General features: G+C 39.7%; 1 protein-coding gene across 1 annotated transcript; it reads right to left on the bottom strand.

Annotated features, from left to right (window-relative positions):
* Window positions 1–13316: 13316 nt before the first annotated feature.
* On the bottom strand, window positions 13317–18818 carry TLX3 (T cell leukemia homeobox 3). Its single transcript, XM_033926908.1, has 3 exons — window positions 18404–18818; window positions 16554–16797; window positions 13317–13527 (listed from the first exon to the last, which is right to left on the bottom strand). The coding sequence occupies exons 1-3, from the start codon at window positions 18816–18818 to the stop codon at window positions 13317–13319; spliced, it is 870 nt and encodes a 289-aa protein (XP_033782799.1).
* Between the last annotated feature and the right edge of the window lie 2552 nt (window positions 18819–21370).

The following is a 21370-nucleotide window of genomic DNA, read 5'->3' as shown; positions in this document are numbered from 1 at the left end:
ACTATTCATTTCTGGTGACCTCCACAATAGGGTAAAAGTTTTAAAGGTAGACAAGTGGATGGGTGGAGGGACCATTGAGAGACAAGGGGAGATGCTATGGAGTCGGATGAAATACACCCAAGGATATTGAAGGAGCTCAAAGCAGTTCTGGTGGGCCCTCTTAAAGATTTGTGTAATAGATCCTTGGAGACATAGGATGTTCCATAGGACTGAAGAAGTGTGGACATGGTCCTTTTCCACAAAAAATAAGTGGGAAACTGCAGGCTAGTAAACTTCAGTTTGATGGTTGGAAAAATAATGGAGACACTACTGAAAGAAAGAATAGTATAATTTCTGTAATCTAAGGGTTTACAAGATCCAAGGTAACATGGTTTTACCAAAGGAAAATCATGTCAAATGAATCCGATTGATTCCTTTGACTGAGTGACCACAGAACTGTATCAAGGGCATGCGCTAGATGTGGTCTATTTGGATTTTGGCAAAGCCTTTGACACAGTTCTTCATAGGAGTCTCATGAGCAAATTGAAAAGGGTGAAGTTAGGAAACAGAGTGGTGAAATGGATTAGAAACTGGTTTACTGATGACTGAGGGTGGTGGTGAATGGAATTCACTCAGAGGAAAGAAAGATGAGTAGTGGAGTGTCTCAAGGATCAGTGATGAGGCTAATTCTATTCAGTATATTAGTGAGCAACAATGCCAAAGGGTTTGAAGGAAAAGTTTGCCTTTTGTAAATGAAATGAAGATTTCCAACAGAGTGGACACCCTGGAGGAACTGGACAACATTACAGAAAAGGTGGTAGATGCATGGAACAGTCTCCCAGAAGAGGTGGTAGAGACAGAGACTGTGTCTGAATTCGAAAGGGCATAGGATAGGTACGTGGGATCTGTCGGAGAGAGAAAGAGATAATGGTTACTGCGGATGGGCCGTGTGGCCTTTATCTCCGGTCATGTTTCTATATTAATAAACAATACAAATTACTACTAAAGGACAAAAGAAAAACACATACACCAATCTAATAGGCACAGAAACCCAAGATACCAAAAACTATTCCAAATATTAAAAGATCTAACAGACACCAAACCCTACATGACCACCAACAATACCCCACCCCTCTCAACCACCCTCTTAGCAGAACACTTCAAGAACAAAATTTCAAACACTAGAGCCACCCTCAATTGTACCTCATCTCAACTAAACAAATTCACAATTCTTCCCACAGAAATAGAATCAACTGCAGCAGACAGAGCATGGTCCCAATTCCCCAGCATACAATGGTCAGAACTCAATAAACTCTACAAAAAATACAGCCACGCATCCTGTGACCTCAACCACTGCCCTTCATATCTCCTTACAACCTCTAGCACAAAATTCCGCTCTCTACTTCTGCAATGGATACAAACCATGCTCACAGATGGCCTTTTCCCAACTGACCTCAGCGAAATCATCACCCCAATCCAAAAAGACCCAAAAGGATCAATAGACCAACCATCCAACTGCAGACCCATTGCCTCAATACCTCTATACGTCAAACTAACAGAAGGATTAGTAGCCAAACTCCTCACCAACTATCTAGAAGACCATAACATACTCCACCCTATGCAATCTGGCTTCAGAACCAACTTCAGCACAGAGACATTACTAGGCTCCCTTATTAACACAGCCAGACAACACCTCAGCACAGGAAAAAAAATGCTTCTCATACAACTGGACCTGACTGCAGCATTTTACCTGGTAGACCATGACATCCTACTACAAATTCTGGACACAATAGGTATCTCAGATAAAGTATACTCTTGGTTTGAAGGCTTCCTAAAATCCACAACATACAAAGTAAAATCAAATAAAGAAAAATCCGAACCTTGGTCCAACCCATGTGGTGTACCACAAGGATCCCCACTATCCCCTACTCTCTTCAACCTATACACTGCCTCTCTTGGAACATACCTGGATAATCTAGGCATAACCACCTATAGTTATGCAGATGACATTACCACAGTAGCGACCTGGATGTAAGATCACAAACTGAAACTCAATCCAGAAAAAACTAAATTCATCCTTTTCAAAAATGACAAAGTCTCAACCATAACCAATATAGAAATCAACTCAACCAACTATCCCATCCAAACCACCATAAAACTACTAGGAATGACTATAGACAGATGTTGCACCATGAAACCGCAAATAAATAAACCAATACAGAAATCCTTCGCAGTTATGAGAAACATAAGACAAGTCCGGAAATTCTTTGAAAGAACACAATTCCAGCTTATAGTACAATCCCTAATCCTAGGCCTAGTAGATTACTGCAACATCCTCTACCTCCCCTGCCCGGCCACTATGACCAAACAACTACAAACAATCCAAAATACAGCCCTGAGACTCATCTACTCATTGAGGAAACTCGACCATATTACAGAAGCATACATCAACTCACACTGGCTACCAATACAAGAAAGAATATTATTTAAATTCTACTGTATGTTATTCAAAACACTAAATGGAGACAGCCCAACCTACCTGAACAACCGCCTCATCCAAACCACCTCAATCAGACATAGAAAAACACACACCCCATTCACCCCCCCCGATCAAATAAGTAAAACGGAAAAAACTATACGATGACCTCCTAGCCACTCAAGCAGCAAAACTAGATAACCAGATCTCCAATCTACTGAGATCTACCTCAGACTACAAGATGTTCAGAAAAGAAATAAAAACTATACTCTTCAAGAAATTCTTGAAACAGTCCTAACATCACACTTACTATCCTACCTCCTTCTTCCAGCCACACTAAAACTACTGGACTTCTCTTTACCTCTCTAGAAATGACAAATAATCTTCCATTGTAACCCACCATCTATAATTCTTTTGTAATCCGCCTTGAACCGCAAGGTAATGGCGGAATAGAAATCTCTAATTGTAGCAAACTGCAGGGTATTTACCATTGTACAGGATGAAATGTAAGTGTTTGGTTATTTCTCAGATCAATGCCCACTGAGACTCACCCAACAGGAATCTCCTGGTTCCTAGTCCAGGTTTAGAAATGTGATATGAGAGCACTTTACTATGAGGGAGTGCTGAAAAGTTCTCAGCCCAACCAACCAACTTCCTAAATTCTGAGCCTTATTTTGTCACTGTAGCTGAAAAGAGTCTTATCTTATTTCCAAAAGTGCTAATTTGCAGAAACAAAATTCTGGGTTTTGACATTGTTTCAGATTATTGATGGAATCATATCCACGTCGTTCTCTTCTTGGTTGGGCTGAGAATTTTTCAGCACCCCCCTCGACATGCTCACTGCATGTGTCTGAATCCTGCTGAAATTTTAACTCTTCTATCTGCTTTTTGTTCTCCCTCCAGCCTCCAATTCCATAGAACCCCTTGGTAGTGCAGACAACGAGGGTTACAAGCAGAGCGCTGCTGCTTGTGTAACATACTGCAGAGAGCTCAGAATTCAGAGTCCTTTAGGAAGGAGTGGCCCGGTGGTTAGTTACAGCCTCAGCACCCTGAGATTGTGGGTTCAAAACCCACGCTGCTCTCTGTGATCCTGGGCAAGTCACTCAATTTTCTGTTGCCCCAGGCTCATTAGATTGTGAGCTCACTGGGACAGAGAGGGAAAAGTGCTCGAGTACCTGATTGTAAGCTGCTTAGATAAGCTTTATAGGCGGTCTATAAATACCTAATAAAATAAATAGAACTTGGCTCCATCCCTTTAATCGACATCCTCTGACTTTCCCCCCATGTTGAGACTGTCAGCTATTTGGGAAGGAGATATTGAAACTATTGGAATTATTGTAGTCTATAAAGCGTTTAGTGTTGAAATCGTAACTGTGAGGTGCCAGACTAATACCTGCTAAAACCTGGTGTCAATACCAGTGCCCAGGTTGGGCGTGATAAGACGGTATTCTATAATTCTGTGTGCAACCTTTCAGGACGCCCATGGTCACAACTCATTTTCAGATAAGCGCTAGGAGAGTTAGTGCTGAGCCTTATAGCTTGTGCCCAGTTATGAATGCAAATCCTAACTGTTTCCAATGGGCTGCAATAATTGCTGACTTATGTCCAACTATTGCTAGTTAAGGGCTCATGAATCAATTAAGTTGTGCACACAACTTGGGCGTGTGCCCAAATTGCAGTGTACAACTTTGGTCTCCCTAGAATCCAGAGGATAATGTGTTTTTACAAACTGCAAGTTCCCCCTGAACGCTATTTGCATGAGCATGCTACTCCTATGTGCTTTTACTAAGAGGTGCTAATTGCAAAAGTAGCAGGTTTGGTTTTAAGGCCTTTTCTGTTTCTTTCTAGGTACAGTGATACCTTGGAATCTGAACGCCCTGCACGTTGTTTGTGTGCACGTTTCCCCAGCGCTTGGGCCACCCAAAAGTCGTAATAGAAGACCCAAAAAGCAGCAGAAAAACTTCCTGGGACAAAAAGGTGAGCAGGAGATGAGCAACTGTTCCATTACTCAAATTAGTAGGTTGTAGGAGTATCGGTGACATTTACAGACAATGATTCACACAGTTTTTCCACTTACAAGAATGCCAAAATGGGGCAGTTTTAGGTTGTAAACAGTTTTCCATATTCGGTTGAGGACATAGATAACAAAGACAAATGCAACCACTAAGCACACTCTGACCTGTTAAAATTTGAGTTTGTGGGGTCCAGGATCGGATTAATCCAGTTTCTATGATTTTGAATGGGAAAAATTGTCTTGGAACTTGAACGTGGTTCTGGAACGGATTAAGTTCGGATTCCAAGGTATCGCTGTATTTTACAGGTTTTGTACACTAATAATGCCTGAAAAAAGCGAAAATGAAAAGCCCATAAAAAGAAATGTGTTCATCTTGAAATTAGCGTGCTTTAGAAAAATTAACTGACACAATTTACACTGTAGGTGTGTCCCAAGATGAGATAGGCACACACTAGTGCTTACCCCTATATGCGTAAATATATATCACAGATGTGCTGCTTAATAATACTGGGTGTGATATTTGATTAAATCTGTGAATGGACCATCCCTGGATTTTCAGCAGCAAGAAACGTATTTCTTTTGTTTTGTTTATTTATTTATCTATTTTTTACTGAATTTATATATGTTTTTGATATTGTAAGCCTCTTAGTGGTGCAAGTTTTTAAATAAATAAACTGCATTGTGACCACCATAGTGCCAGAGTAGTCCGGGGGCAGAATCCGGGAAGGATAGTGTCTGTTTAACTAATCAAATCTGTAGGAGCGCACAGAAGGCAGCTCTGACTTTGCAAGGTCGCACGAAGTATCAGATTTACCCACATAACTTCCAGGTGCCACCAAAGACCCAGATAATCAATGCCGGTGCCCTGGCTTTCCTAATCAACAACAAATTCTTCTCTGAAAAATGCACTTAGAGGTGCATGTCATGATAAAATAGCGAAATGTCAACAGATAGACAGGGAAGTGTATGGAGTAGCCTACTGGTTAGTGCAATGGACTGTGATTCTAGGGGCCTGAGTTTAACTCCTTAGGAACCCAAGCAAGTCACTTAACCCTCCACTCCCCAAGTACAAAAAAAACCCAACAAACAAAAACTTAACTTGTGAGCCCACTAAGGACAGAGAAAGTACCTGCATGTAATACAGCACTGCATAGCACTATAGAAAGGATTAGTAGTAGTAGTAAGAGAAAGTTCTAGTAAGTTTCAAGCTTTATTAAAATTTGATAAAATGCTTTTATAATAAATTCAAAGCGATGTACATTAAAATTAATCACATAGAGACATACAATGGACTAACTATAGACGTCGTACATGAAAAGGTGGGGAAAAGGGTAGAGCTACAATTTCAAAAGAAAAGAACAATTAAGGGAAGAAAAAACATTGAGGAAGGGGGACCCTGTTAGCCAGATATAATTATTAATGGCAGAACAAAAGAAATCAGTAGATTTATGCTAAGCTAATTCCCGAAAGCATCAACAAAAAGGAAGCTTTTTTAATACTGATTCTTCTGAAAGATGAATAGGTAAATCATTCCATTGCTGGGGTGCTATAACCGAAAATATTTCATTTCGCCTTGTAATATCTAAACAGTACTTTTTCTTTCTACAAATAAAACAAGCAGCCACACTGGAAATCTAAGTAATCATTTCTGTTTTCCATCTGTATAGCGGGGTCTACTATTTCTATTAATCAGATGCTGCTAGGACCATGTACAAGTGTTTTATCTCTTCTCTTTCCATATTGAATAATTTCAAACTTCTGCCACTTGTGTTTGTCATTGAAATCATTGCACAAAGCAGGATGCAGCCAAAGGCAGAGGAGAAATGCCAACATAAAATAGTCCCTATACAAATGGAGCAGAACAAACCTACAAGAATGAAATAAAACATAAAATTGCAGACAGCAAAAATAGCTCAAAAGAGACGTAGACATACTGTACATGATAACATAAAGAATACAAAAATACATCACACTCAGAAATAATCAGAATTGGCTGAGATTAGGATAATCAACCACTGTGAAACATGAGAAAGCCATAAAGCAAATCCCACAAAATCATATTTTAAGCTAACATTGTACAGCCATTTCTCGTAAAAGGTCATTTACTAAGATGTGTCCTGCAGTAGGCTGCATGTGCTAGCCATTAGTAAATGATTCTCATTATGTTGTTATGCTTTCATCTTAATATAACTGACTATGGAGATCACATTTAGAAGCCTTGTACAACTTTTACATTATTATTGATTGATTTTGATATACGTACTGCCTTTACCAATTAAGGACCTAAGCGGTGAACATAATTCCTTAAAAACAAACCACAGAAAGGAAAGTCATGCCAATATCAAAAGAAAAGTTCCAGAGATAACACACATACAATCATGCAATCTTTTTTAAAAAGTCACTAAAAACAAACAGAATTAATATCTCAATCTGTCTCTCCAGGGGACCTATCCCTGCCCTCTACCAGGTTTATTCAGCTGGGAGAAAAAGTGTGTTTTTAATAGTCTTGAAACGGGCAAAAGATGGTTCCACTCTGATGACATTGGGTAGAGCAAGAAATAGACCCCACCCCTTTTTTGACTAAACTGTTTTTACTACGAGTTATGACGGTAACGGCTCTGACGCTCATAGGAATTCTATGAGTGTAGGAGCTGTTTCCGTCACAGCCAGCACTAGAAACCTCTCTATGTTTTAGTAAAAGTGGGGTGGAGGTGTGTGGAATGTTGAATGCCTAGTAGACTCTAAGTGGGCTTGCCGAGGATTTGGAATAACCATTCTATTTTAATCTAATGCCGAGAATATGGAAAGAAGTGTAGGGAATGGTGGAAGATGAGACATTTGCGGGGTATAAGAAACAACATGGTATGGTATATGATGACACACGTACCTGTGTGAAAAGCCTGTAACATAAGAATGGCATTTAAACTTAAACACACAGTGTTTACACTTATCAGTATCCTACACATGTAACCAAGTATTTAGAAAGCTGGTAGAATCCAAAATGCACAGTTTAAAAGGAGGTTTAGTGTGGACCTAGCCTGAAAAGTATGTTTCCAATTTTCAACCCAGAAATCCATGCACACTTTATACAATCTAGACCAGTGTTTTCCAAGTACCTCTTTGCCAGTCAGGTTTTCAGGATATCCACAATGAGTATGCATGAGATCAATTTGCATGTAAGGAAGGCAGCGTATGCAAATCAACGTCATTGTAGATATTCTGAAAATCTGACTGGCAAAGGGACTGATTTGGGAAGCCCTGATCTAGAGCAGTGGTTCTCAACTGAGTCCTCAGGACACAGTCAATCCAGCATGTTTTCAGGATACCCACAATGACTATGTGTACAATGGAGGCAAATTTATCTCATACATAGTTGGTGTGGATATCTTGAAGCTAGCTTGGTGTGTTCCAAGGACTTGGGTAAGAGCCCTGAGCTAGACATTGCCATTTACACCTGCTCATGTGGGCCTGGGATTTGCTGGAGTGACTGAAGCTTACCTGCTGTAAAATCCAAAATTGAGAGCTTCAAGGTTTGTAAAATCCAGCATTTGTACATGTAAATACCAGCATGTACACCTTCAAAACCCTGAGCGATGATCATGCTCTTTTCTTTTTAACATGTTCCTTTGTACAGCAAAATACATGAGCATTTCCTCATGTCCTTATACAGAGGGTTATTCAAAAGTTTCCACACTTTCATATTTTCACAGGACATGGGGTAAGAGGGTGTGTTGTCGAATGGCAGTCCGGCAAGCCGGCTCACCTTGCAAATAGTGATGTAATTTTGCTTTTGACATATTTAATAAACAGTGTTTTCAAAAAAAATAAAAGTGTGGAAACTTTTTGAAGATCCCTCGTCCTTTCTTTTTCCAAATACTTTGGAAATTGTGGACAGTCACGCCTGAATACCCAGGTTCAATATGGAAAATCATTTCACAAGGTAGGAGAGGTTTATGCCTGATTAAAATCGTACGGCTGAATATTAGCATTGACTACTCCAAGGTAACATAACTCAACAAAAACTTATCTACTGCAGCTACCTCTCGGTTCAGAGCAGTTAAGAAAAGATAAAATTAGGTGATACAAAAGCAAACCCAGAAACTATCCAGGAACCACAGACATTTAACGCCAGGGCTCAGGTAACCAGGCATGTTGGACTGCGCATAATGCGGTACGTTAGACAGATTGTGAGCCCACCGGGACAGATAGGGAAAATGCTTGAGTACCTGATTGTAAAAACCGCTTAGATAACCTTGATAGGCGGTATATAAAATCCTAATAAACTTGAAACTTGCGGTCCTAACATCAGGGCACAGCCAAACACTTAGATGGTGCCACTGGATATCCAGATGTAATTCTGACCATCACAGGCTGCCTATCAAAGGGCTCTTTCCTTGCCTAGATATTAGGTTTGACACGTTGTCACGTTTAAAGCGAGGATCACTTCCTTTTCAGTGTTGGCTGTTTTTGCTGCAGTAGTTAAGTTACAAAAATTCATAAAGAAATCCTTCACTTTGAATGTTAAGGATGCTCCCCCTACTCACCTCCCTCCAGTAGAATTGAATACATTTATGGGTTTATATCAGGGATGCACAAATTGAGTGCTCTAGGGCAGCAAGCAGATCAGCTTTTCAGGATAGCACAAGTGAATATGCACATATGAGAGGAATTTGTATATAATGGTGGTCGTATTCTTGCAAATCGCTCATGAATATGTATTGAGGATATCCTGAAAACGTGACTGATCTGCAGCCTTTGGTTTCTATTCTGGAGAATTAGTGGCTGGGCATCTCACAACCTCCACAGAAAATGGCAGAATCGGCCAATCTAATTGGCTGGCTTGTGTAGTTCCAGTGAGTACTGCTGAGGTGGTAATGAGCGGTATTGCAAGGACTGGTCCCACTCTCCTCCAAAGCCATAACTTTTCTGTTTGTCTTGAAAACCAGTGCAATAAATTCAGGAGAAAACTCATAAGACCATATTTATAAGCAGCCTTGGAGACCGTTTAGACTTTGGGTGACAGTTCCATTTCTTGCGCTGAAACAGCAAAAAGGTTCTTCTCCCCTAGGTGGGCAACTGAAACAGTTCTGCCATCTCAAAATCATCTCTGCCAACTCAGACTATGCAACTCTCCAAGATACACCCTTTGCCCTGTTCAGCTGGAAAATATATTTCTGTGCCTAAAATAGAGGGTAACATCGATCCAGAAAACAATTTGACTCTGGCCAGAAATAAAACTTCTTTACTATGTTGCTATGTTAGTCCAGTCGGGGTTACTCTAGTAAAAATGACCATCACCTTACTTCACCAGCCGGCGGTAGAAACCTTTTCCGCAGCTTTGTAAAAGCCAGCGTAATTTTGTATCTGAGGCAATAGAGGGTTAAGTGACTTGCCCAAGATCCCAAGAATGAGTGGGTGGGTGGGGGAGGGGGTAATATTTCATGATTTCTTTTGCTTAGGAATAATTGTTGGGTATAAGGGAGGGGGAATATTTGATGAGAGTTCAAATTTGATGATATATTAAGTGATGTTAAAGTATAAAATGATTATATTTTATGTTACACTTATTGTGAGTTTTAAAAACGAATATAAAAAACCAAAAACAAAAACTGAGTGATAAACATTTTTATTTACTTTGACATCTCCTAATATTATTTCCCCCTTATTATTGAACAGAAAACTGAGAAAGGAGGTGGGCAGAAATGGCATTTGCTAGCATTTGTGATTGTCTAAAGTTGCTGCTTTTCAGGACGGCTCTTCAGAGCTAAACAGTTCAGACTGGCCACCTGATTTTTAGTACCGTGTTTTTCTCACAGACACAGAAAGAGAGCACAGTCTTAGTGAATCAGGCCCTTAGGTAAGTGGCAGAGTAAAATGATTAGGGAATTCTTGGAGCAAGAAATCGAGCCTTACCTTGATGTCTGACTTGGCTGACTCTTTTAATGCCACTGGGTTGCGCATGACAAAATGTTAAATGTCGTAGTCCGGCCCCAGAGACTTGCAACGTTCTGAACTGTTCCCTTTTTTTGTGTGCCTGCGGATTGATTGACTTTTGAGGATCAGCAATTTGGGATAGAATTTAAGAAAAAGGAAGAAGACTCTGATTTTATTTGCTGTCCTGTGACTAGATTTATGCAACATTAGGGACAAATTGGAGAGATTTACAGAATTGCCAAAATGGTTCTCAGCAGAGGAGTGAGGCCTAATTCTTTAAGACAGAGAACTGGGCTCTTTTGGGTCACTTTTTAATAGGATGTAATGTGCTTAAAATGGCAATTAATGAGATGACTGTAAGAAAACTCATGGCAATTCTCCCTTTCCTCTCATTGGCACCAACCAAAGCCAGGACTAGTGTTCTTAGAGTGGGACGATTAGTATTTAACTGTTTCTTAGGAAGCTCATCATGCAAAATGGAATCCACAGATAGTGGGATAACAAATACTAGTGAGAATGAATGATCCACTCTTCTCTTGTACAGCAGACACATCCTGAGGAAAGCAAAGACGTTCTGAGAAGCAGAAAACTGTCCACACTTCAGAGCCACAGCTCTTTTGTGCTGTGATGAGATAATGTAACGCAGAAACTAAAATGACGCTTTTATTCTTCTAGTTAATGTGTTCCAGCATTGTTTTATAGGAATATCCGTAGCCTTCTATCCTCCTTTTATCAACATGTGCTACCCCTAAGACTGTTATTTTAGAGAATGACACTGGGACAAATTTGTCCCTGTCCCTGTGAGTTCTGTCGCTGTCCCTGTCCTTGCCCCATTCCTGTAAGCTCTGCCTGAACCGCACAAGCTTCGAACACATGACTGTAAAGCATTTGAGGCTTGTGCAGATGAGGGCGGAGCTTAGGCATTGGTGGAATGAGGCATTATGACATCACAGTCGCAGCTCTAGAATGTGGTGTCAGGTCAAAAGCGCGCCGGGACAAAGGTGTGCCCAGACAATTGAGCGCAGCGCGGAGGCGTGCGCCGCTCTAAATTACTGTTTTTAGGGCTCCGACGGGGGGGGCGTGGGGGGGAACCCCCCCACTTTACTTAATAGACATCGTGCCGCGTTGTGGGGGCATTGTGGGGGGTATGGGGGGTTGTAACCCCCCCACATTTTACTGAAAACTTCACTTTTTCCCTGTTTTTAGGGAAAAAGTTAAGTTTACAGTAAAATGTGGAGGGTTACAACCCCCCATAACACCAGCGCGATGTCTATTAAGTAAAGTGGGGGGGGGGTTCCCCAACAAACCCCCCCCCCCCGTCGGAGCCCTAAAAACAGTAATTTAGAGCGGCGCGCACCTCTGCACTGCGCTCAATTGTCCGGGCGCACCTTTGTCTTTCGCGCCGTTGTCTATGAACCCTAGAATGTTGATACTTTATGATTTTAAAGCGTCTGAGGCTTGTGCAGATGAGGATTACAGGAATGGGGCAGGGACAGGAAAAGAATTCGCCAGGATGGGACGGGGAAATGAGTTCCAGCGGGGACAGGGAAAAATTGCTCCCCATGTTATTCTCTAAGGCCTCCTTTTACTAAGGTGCGCTAGAGGTTTTAGCATGCGCGCTACATGCTAACGCCTCCATAGAGCTGGCGTTGATATTTTCCGTGTAGCGTGCGCTAAAAACGCAAGCACACCTTAGTAAAAGGAGCCCTAAGTTATTTTACTGTCAACCTGAGTTAGTAGTAGTTAGGTCTCATGGCATAAAATGGGACCAGTGCTAGAATAGCACAGAATTTGTGGTAAACGAGCTTATTTTAACCTTCGCGACACCCCTAGCTCTCTAATTAGAACGCTTAACATGTTTTCTATTTTGCTCAGGGTGAAGGGCTAAGGCAATAGGAGGTTAATGGACCCCTTGGCCAAGATCAGCACAACCTGAGACCCAACTCTCCTGATTGTCAGCCCCCACCTCTGATCACGTGACTTTAATCATACACAGAGCAATGGTTATATTTAAAGAGAAATTTTATTTACACATTTCAGTAAAGTACAAAGTATAATACATCGTCTATGTCCACCTCAACTCTTTATTATATGAAACATAAGGCGCTTTTTCAATTATGATTTCTTTGAATAACCTTATTCTTTGTCTAGTCCTGTGTACCTAAGCTGAAACAGATGTTAACAGCTGGATACCAGGTTAGCAGGAAGATCAGAAGAATTTTCACATTACACAACTGAACTCGGTTTAACTTTCTGCTGCTTTTAGAAATGTAATTTTTAAAAATTCTTCCAAAATCAGACTATTATTAAGCATTTGTTCCTCCATTTACATCAGATATGTCTAGTATGACATAAATAATAATAAGCAACACTATATATGTGGCTTTGTTATATTAACAGTTCTGAGAATGTCAATGCAGAAATAAATTAAATGAATATTTTATACAAAAAAATCTTCATATTTACCTTCCAATGGAGCATCAATATTTTTTTTTATACAAAACTAGCTCAGAGTGCATCAGATTTGTGTCTGTCCACTTCTAGACTGACTTGTCAGGTGCTTCAGGAAATGGAAAACAAATAGGTTGTTCCTTTTCCCCCCAAATGCCACTATTTCTTCCCTCAGTCACCCAGAGTTGAAGGTTTGGCCTTCCAGGGCCTTTCTTCCTTCTCTTCTTTGAGGCTGTTGCATTCAAGAGGGGCCAAGATGGCATTTCAGGCAATAGGTTTATGTTCGCTCAATTTGAGTCCGGCGCAAAGAACCATCGCAAGAAAATCCCAAGGAGTCGGGAGAGCCGGGGCTTGTGCAGTGGTTGAGAAATTGCGCTCCGTTCTCCAGCCCGCTGCGCTGGAATGGCCCCGAGCCGATCAGCTGTTCCTCGTTGCACGGTGTCGCTCCCGGCCCTGCGGTGCTCACACTAACGAGGTGACGGGCGGGATCTTGGCGACCTCCTCCTCCCAGGGCTGCAGATTTTGAAGGGCGTAGAGAGAGGAGTTATGGAGGCACAGAGGGTCCGGCTGGATGGAGTCATTCAGGGACTTCTGGAATGCATCGTGCTGGAGCTGCAGCATCAGTCTGCTGGCCTGCTGTCTCTCGGCTTCCCTCTCCTCAGCCGTCTGCCTCCTACGGGACAAACGAGAAGTGATGGCACTCGGGAAGGAAGGCACTTATTAGGCGTGTAATAATTATCATCATATCATAATAAGAGAGGAGAGGAGAACCAATGGCTAAAACGTTTATAACATAGACAAAAAATATAGAGCAAGCCTAAAATCCTTTTTGTACTGGACCCTTGGATATCCTTCCTCACTCCTATTTAGTTTATATGGCTACATGTGGGGGGGGGTCCTTTTTGTTGTGGGATATAATTATTATCATAAGCAGAAACATCTTTCTAATCATTAGGAAATGTCTACTATTAGCAGTCACTAACTTTAACCCAAGAAAGACAGGACTTTTGTTTAAGGTCATGCAAATACGCTTATTTTGGGCAGTCCGATCAGGTCTACTTTTATCAATGAGAGAGCACTGGACAGACGATATAGGTCTAGAAAAAAGAACCAACGGGGCTGTTCCTGAGAAAGTCAAACCAATTTCCAAGGAAGACACCCTCAACTTCCCCTCCCTTAAAACTGTATCTTCTTTCCCATTTTCCCCTTTCCTTTACCTTCGTTAAGAATGTATATTTTCATTATTTTTTAAGTCTGAATTGCTCTGATGCTAAAACAGATGTTTCCATGCTGTCGTGCGTCTCTTATACAGGAGCTGTGACAGTCGATCGGATTCAAAACAATCACCATTGAATAATCCCACTATTTATTTAAAGACCATAGCAATATAAAATAATTGTATAAAAACAATAATGAAATGTACGAATTTGCCGGGCACAACATTTTTCACGATTCAAACGACCTATAAGGTGTGGTCTCGCCCTCGGAAGCCCTGTTTTGCTCATTCTCCGCCAGGCCAGATGTGGCACATCTGGGAGCCTTTTTATGTTGCAGCAAATGAAATACATTCCGATATTGTATGTCCAAATAGCGGACAGGGCCAAAGAGATGGCCAATTTCTTGGATGGCATAGCAAACACGGAGAATTAATTTTCTGTTTGTTCATTCCTTTAATTTGCGGAAGAAATGAGAAGGCAGCAAACTCGCCCCTTCCAAAAAAAAAAAAAATCCTGACTGCTAGATCAGTTTCTGGGAACCCCAGTATGACTCTTTCCAAGCACATCACATTTGCAAAAGCAGGGCATAAAATGAAATGTAAACTGGCCAAGGATTGTGGTTTGCAAGGTTTTACTCAATTCCTAGCACACAATCTTTGGTGACTTCATGCACCAGGATATCCGATTGTAGCTCTTGGAGAACTCTCCTAGCTCTTTTCCTGCAAGCCACTAATTCGACCCTCACAGAAAGAAAATTCTAGTTTTCATGTATGCTCAAAACCCCCCCCCCCCCAAGGTATCTGGTTATGATTTTAGGGACTGTGCATCCCACCTCATGTTAGTCATTGCATTATACATGCATTCTTGATTTTTATTATAATAATATTAATATCGATAGTATAGTTTTAGAAAGATATATAAAATATTATCAATAATATTTAAATATATATATATATATATATCGACTCAAATATAGGGCTTATTTAGTTAATTTTCTAATGTTTTATTGTTTGATTTAGTTTTAAACGCCGATAATGCAGTATTTGAATACACCCATTACAACCCTACATAATTACAACATGTGCCTAGTATGTGAGAATTATAAAAACAAACCAAAAAACCCCAATAATAAATGTCAAAGAAATTATGAAAAACTTTCAGTTGGTAAAGCAATTTTAAAGTTTTCACAGAATTATGATAAGTACAACCATTTCGAAAAGATCTGAAAACTTGGTTATTTTCAAAGATGTAAATTCCGCTCCTCTCCATACTTTTCCAAATCCATATTGTATCCATTCTCCTTTCTAATTTTCTTGTAAACCGTGCCGAGCTCTACTGTTATAGAGAAGATGCGGTATATAAGCCTAAGGTTTAGTTTAGTGAAAGAATTCGTATTGTATAAAATCTTGGTACAAGGTTTGAGATTTCAGGTTTCTTTAATATTATAGACAGAAAAAGGTGAGAAGTAAATGAACAGAAAAGAAATAATTCATTTCGTCAAAATCAAACTCCTTTGTCCCAGTACAACCAACCCTGTCCAGCTATTTCAATCTTAAAATCCAAACGGAAGATTTACGGTATTTGATTTAAATATATTCCACTGCACAGAAGACCGCAGTCGAATTTCTAACAAGGTTTTGGTTTTAACGTCTTGCAAAATGTTATCGAAAATTGCATTTAAGTATTATTTATCACAAAGATGCTTAAATGCATTGAGAAGAAAATTCAATTCTCATTTTTAAAACCACGGATGGTTTTTACTCACTAAATCTACTACTAGCTCGCAATAGCTTATAATGTATTCCAATTAAGAAAGCATCACTAAACATTTTGTTGCTTTCACTCTGTTTAAAACACTTAATAATTCAGACTGGAGGAAATCAGAAAATACAGGTTCATGCCATTGCTAAGAAAACTTTCCCAGCAAGAAAATGTCCCCTCAGTATGTGGAATAGAATTTATTGAAGAAGTATTGTGAGGAAGTCTCACAAAATAATTTATTAGACAAATACGTATTCATGGTATGAGATGAGGCAATCAGAATAAATTCTGAATCGCAGATGCAATGTATAAATGGATACAAAATAAATATTGCATTTTCAGAACTGTCTGGAAGAAGAAAACGAGAAAAAAAAATGTTTGGAAAGAGCTAAAAGTTGTGAGTTTGTTTTTGTGCATCTCAAACTTGATTCCCAAAAAGGAAAAAAGACCCTTAACAATGTGTTGACATAATCCCATATTAATTTTGACTGTTAAAACTCACCAGGCTTTCTAAGTTTAAAACCTTCTTGCACTGTTTTTTTCATGTTAGCATTTATTAAATATGTGCCATGGGCTATGGTAAGGAGTAGGAGGGAGTCTCCAGAGGGGTCTAAAGGGAGGGAGACTTCGCTCCGCAGGATGTTAAGGTGTTCTGAGACCAGTAAAAGTGGCGAGAGAGACTCTCCCCCGGGATCCCCAACCTCCCAGCCCCTGGTCTCACCTCCATTTGGTCCTGCGGTTCTGGAACCAAGTCTTGACCTGGGCATCGGTCATCTTGAGGGATTTGGCCAGCGCCGCTCTCTCGGCCGAGGCCAGGTACTTCTGCCGGTGGAAGCGCTTCTCCAGCTCGCAGATCTGCACCCGGGAGAAGGAGGTCCGCGGCTTCTTTCGTTTTGGCGGGGTCCGGTTCTGGTAGGGGTGTCCGATCCGGCGGGTCACCGTGAAGGGGGTGAGTGCAGCCGCTGCTGAGAGAGCAAACCAGACTCTCAATTGAGGTGGTATATGGAGAGAAGAGGAAAAAAAAAAAAGGAAGGGGAAAAAGCGCAGGTAGAGAGATAAAAAAGAAAACCTTAGAAGCCTATAAAGGAGGGAAACGGGGAGGCCAAAAAAAAAGTATTAAGGAAAAATGAAAAATAAAATAAAAATCACCAGACAGATGAAAAAACGGATAATGTGACCCTCTTCCCTCCCCCCCCCACACACTATGAACCACCTATAAGAGGGCTGGAAGAGTGGGGGAGGCAGAAAATTGGAGACAGAGGTAGGCAAGTCTAAACTCTGGAGAGAGATGCCACTATATATTTCAGGAGAGATGAAAAGTATCCGGTTTTGCTCTCCCAGTGCACAGGTAGGCAGGGCCCTTCACCCCGGGAAGCTGCTTGGAGCCGGATTACTATTTTCCCAGGAAAAATACACAAAATGAGCTTAAAAGGCCTTTTTGGTACTGCATTTGAAAAGATTTAGCTCTAAAAGATGCTTTAAAAATTAAAAAAAGTTGATTAATAAAAATAGTGAGACTAAAAAACGCCCCCAAATGTTTCCAGACTCAAGATTTAAATGATTTCACCTTCATTTTAATGAACGGGTTGCATGCTGTTTTTAGTTTCAGAATTTTGCATTTCTGCTGCTTTATAATTCTTCCTTAGCCATCCTCTGCTTTCTTCCTAAACATTTTGAAAGGGCTGATGCAATTCATAATAGATGGCGGATGGATGGCAATTATTTCTGAAAAGCCCATCGTACCTAGATCTATTTATTGGCTGTGCCGTTACTATGGGCTGCACAAGCCACTATTTCTTTTTGCTAAACTGAATCTCTTTCATCATTTCTAGAAGAGACATCATTATTTACGCCTTGTTCTACCATAAGCAGTTTATTGTCTCTTACGTGTTTCGTTTCCATATAATTTACAGTCTTAAATCATATGTATTATTATGTTCTAGCTAAAGGTATATCAGAAGAGCAACAATCTGATGCCTAGAAAAGCCAAACGACTGAAATTAGGGATAAAAGCCACATATTTATTTTCATCAAGTACATTTATCCATCTTTTCGTTTGTTAGTTGATGCAGAATTATTAATTACACACTAATAGTCTGAAAGGTTTTGCAAACGAATGAGATCGAGATTGTATATAAGTCCGTCTATTATTGTAGCAAAAGTATGATGGACCGCTGAAGAAGAGAATGATGTGGAGCCACGAAACTTACAAGTTCTTCTACACTTTTCGTTTAATTTCATATCATTCAAACAAAAAGTGTCATGAAAAGCGTGGAATAACTTGTAAGTTTGGTGGCTCCGCATCATTCTCTTCTTGGTTGGGCTGAGGACTTTTCAGCGGCCCCTTCTAATGCAGAACTTCACTCATGTTTTTAAATAATTCCTTTAAAAATCCAGTTCTGGGGAAAGCAGAATTATTAAATCGCAAAATAAAATAGTTATTTAGCATCCTGTTTGAAATGGTTATTTAGGCCTTTTTTGGATGCTGGCATCTGGGAGTTATCACTGTTTTTGAGTTACTGCTTATCTGATGGGAGGAGGGCAGTTTGTTGTTTCATTAATAATCCTTACCTGTAAATCTCTCCTTCACAAATCTCCTGCTGCTTTCCATCCACGGGAAATTGAGGCTGCCAAGGCCGGGCACAGCTGGCATAGCCGGGATGGCGCTGGGGATGGGAGGTGGCACGGCACCCGGGAGAGGTCTGTGAGCTGGCACTCTGATCACTCCAGCTGGAGCCAAACTCAGATTCACACTGTAAGATCCAGAGTCTTCAAAGGGCACCCCGATGCCAGGGAAGGAAGCTGGCAGAGAGGGGTAAGGGGCGCTTGATCTGCTCACGGGACTTCCTAGGTAACTGCTACTCTCCGATCCTCTGGGAGCAGACTGGGACGAGTTCTCCTGATCAGAACTATTTAAAATCTGATCAATTCCAAAGCTGATGGGTTCGTGTTGATGCTGGGTCTGTGTGTTAGTTGGCTGATCCATCCTCAGTGAACAGAAATATTGGCTCAGGGGGAAAAAAAGCCGCTCTGAATTCTCCTATAAAATTCCGGTCCTCCTTTACAGTAGATCCATGAAGGTCCTGCTGTATGTCAGACTGAAACTTTGCCAAGAGTGGTCCAACCCGACAGGCTCTGTGTCATCTTTTTTGAAACAAACCTCGAGTTTCTGCTTCTAATTTCTTTCTAGCAGCTCTCATTGGTTGGAAAAAGCAAGCCTTTGCTCTCCCATTGGTTCCTGCATTTCTGTAAAGGGCTAATTCATTGAAATAGGAGCTTAGGGACTGTTCCAAGGTGACATCATTTTAACAAACGAACAATAGGTCAAATTTATTAGCTAAGATAATATGTGGGCTGATATTCCAGTTATCCCGTGTGATTGTTTTTTTGTTAGGAATATCAGCACCTTTTAAGAGTTGAAGTAATGTTTGAATTGCAAAAGGTTGTTCTTTTTTTTACCTACAGAGATCAAGATCGTACCGTAATGAGAATCTTTGGGGTTTTTTCCCCAATGTACCAACATTAGAATTTCAGCATGTAATTATAAGTAGCAAAGCGATAATTCCTAATGAACTCTGTATATAAAATTATTCTTTTGCATGCATTCGTTCAGTATCCCTATTTCAGAAGTTTAGTTTTATTATGCCTTTACAGTTTTTCTCGCCTGTTAAGTATCTTCCTACGTGGGAAATGCTTTCCACTTTATTTAACACTACATTTCAACACAATGGAAATTACGGAAGTTTCAATATTTAAAATAAACCCGTTTCATTTGTTTCCCCCAAAACTTAAAAATATAGCATAATATTCTGCTTATTACATTAATATTTATGTACTATCTTTTTTTTGACAGCAGAAAATTTTCTGTGTGTGAGAGAGAATAAATTGTATCTATGCTTGTGTGTGTGTATGTATAAATATATATGATTATTTGGATTTTTATATATGTGATTTGGATATATAGATTTTTATATATATGATTATTTGGATAATAATGATTATTTGGATTTTTATATATATATATATAAATCCAAATAATCATCTTCAAATCTCTTTTAAGTAAGCACAGCTCTAGAGATATCTAAATGCTTCTTGCATTACAGTCTATACACATTCAACAACTAACTACAAAAAGTGCTTTAACGCATTTTCAAACGTGAACTTTTAAATAACGTCGAGTGCATTCTTAATTAAGATTCAGATACTTTGCTAGCAAATTCCTTTTCTGGTATTCTAACATTTTAATTTACGGTTAGAAATCCAACAGGGTAGACCTTTTTATTTTCTTGGTTTTTATCAAGGAGTGTCGTTTACAACAATACAGCCCAAAGCTGACTTAATATATAAAGAAAGAAATCTGTATTTTCCACTTTGTGTTTCAACATAATTACTGGAGAAGACTTCCTATTAACAGAGTTTGAAGACGCTCCCTAGCACCCAAATTGGACTAAAGGCGTTAAAAATTAAATAAAGTTCAAATGCATTTACTTAGTTTTCCCTTTATAAAGGGAAATGAAAACAGGGAATAGAATTTTCCTTTTAATAGATTGTAATGGTATTTGATCAGCACCTGCTAGGGCTGATGTTGTGATTTGGTAAAACAGTGACAAGCGGAGAGTTTATTAGGTTTTTTTTTTTAAGCAAAGGATTCAATTACCCCAACAGAGTGAATAATTTAAATGGCAGCAGTAAATGCAAGCAGACCTGTAGAGCTATTGAATAAACTGTATTTGCAGGAGAAATATTGCATGATGGACATGATAAGGAAGAAATAAATTTAAGAGGAGATGTCGGTTTTCTTTCGTAGGGAAATGTACTCGCATTTGCGTTTAGCCCGGAAACTTTGGGAAAGGACGACATACTGCATATCCAATCATATGAAGTCCAACACCCCCCCCATCTTTAACAGAAATAACTATAAAGAGAAATAATCAAATCAATTAACATACTTTTGAATTTCGGCTCAACAGAAGCCAGATGTTTCACAAAAACTATGCAGTACTTTAGAGATTTTTTTTTTGTTTAATGCCAAAACATTTCAGGTCATTAAAAGCCCTTTAAAAGCATTTAAACAGAATACAATGACAATACAGCATTAAACAAACAGAAATAGATATTATAAAGACTTTAAGCAAAAAAGACATGAACAGTGTAAAACGCCAGCCACAAACTAAGCCATCATTGCTGTTTGATTGAGGATAACAATCGTACGTAAACATTCACGTTAAAATACGGTATTGAATAGGTGGATTAATAGTATGATATGTGCACGATCTCTTTTACTTGTCCAGCTTAAGTATTAGTATTTTTATTGAGAATTTTTAAAATACAAAAATATATGATTTTTATATGTCCAGCTTAACAACTATCATAAAAAAGTTTCTGTTGACAACGTTCGAAGACCCTGACCTGTTCAGGTGAAAACTTTAAAACAGACGTAGCAAAATTTGCCTTCTTTCTCGAGAAAGAACTCGAGGAACAATTAAAAGAAATTCTTTTTAGGCAAATGAAACCTGCAAAAGAATAGGGTTTGTAGAG

Source organism: Geotrypetes seraphini, chromosome 18, assembly GCF_902459505.1.
Source record: "Geotrypetes seraphini chromosome 18, aGeoSer1.1, whole genome shotgun sequence".
NCBI lineage: Eukaryota > Metazoa > Chordata > Amphibia > Gymnophiona > Dermophiidae > Geotrypetes > Geotrypetes seraphini.
The sequence above is the reverse complement of the archived record's forward strand: the minus strand, read 5'-3'. Positions and strand labels throughout refer to the sequence as shown.

Bases quoted from the DNA above. Each gene is read 5' to 3' on its own strand.
- TLX3 (XM_033926908.1), bottom strand. From the start codon at position 18,818: ATGGATCAGCCAACTAACACACAGACCCAGCATCAACACGAACCCATC. The intron at 16,798-18,403 runs GTAAGGATTATT...TTGCTCTCTCAG, and splicing joins TGTGAAGGAGAGATTTACAG to CAGCGGCTGCACTCACCCCC. The intron at 13,528-16,553 runs GTGAGACCAGGG...TTTGTCCCGTAG, and splicing joins AACCGCAGGACCAAATGGAG to GAGGCAGACGGCTGAGGAGA.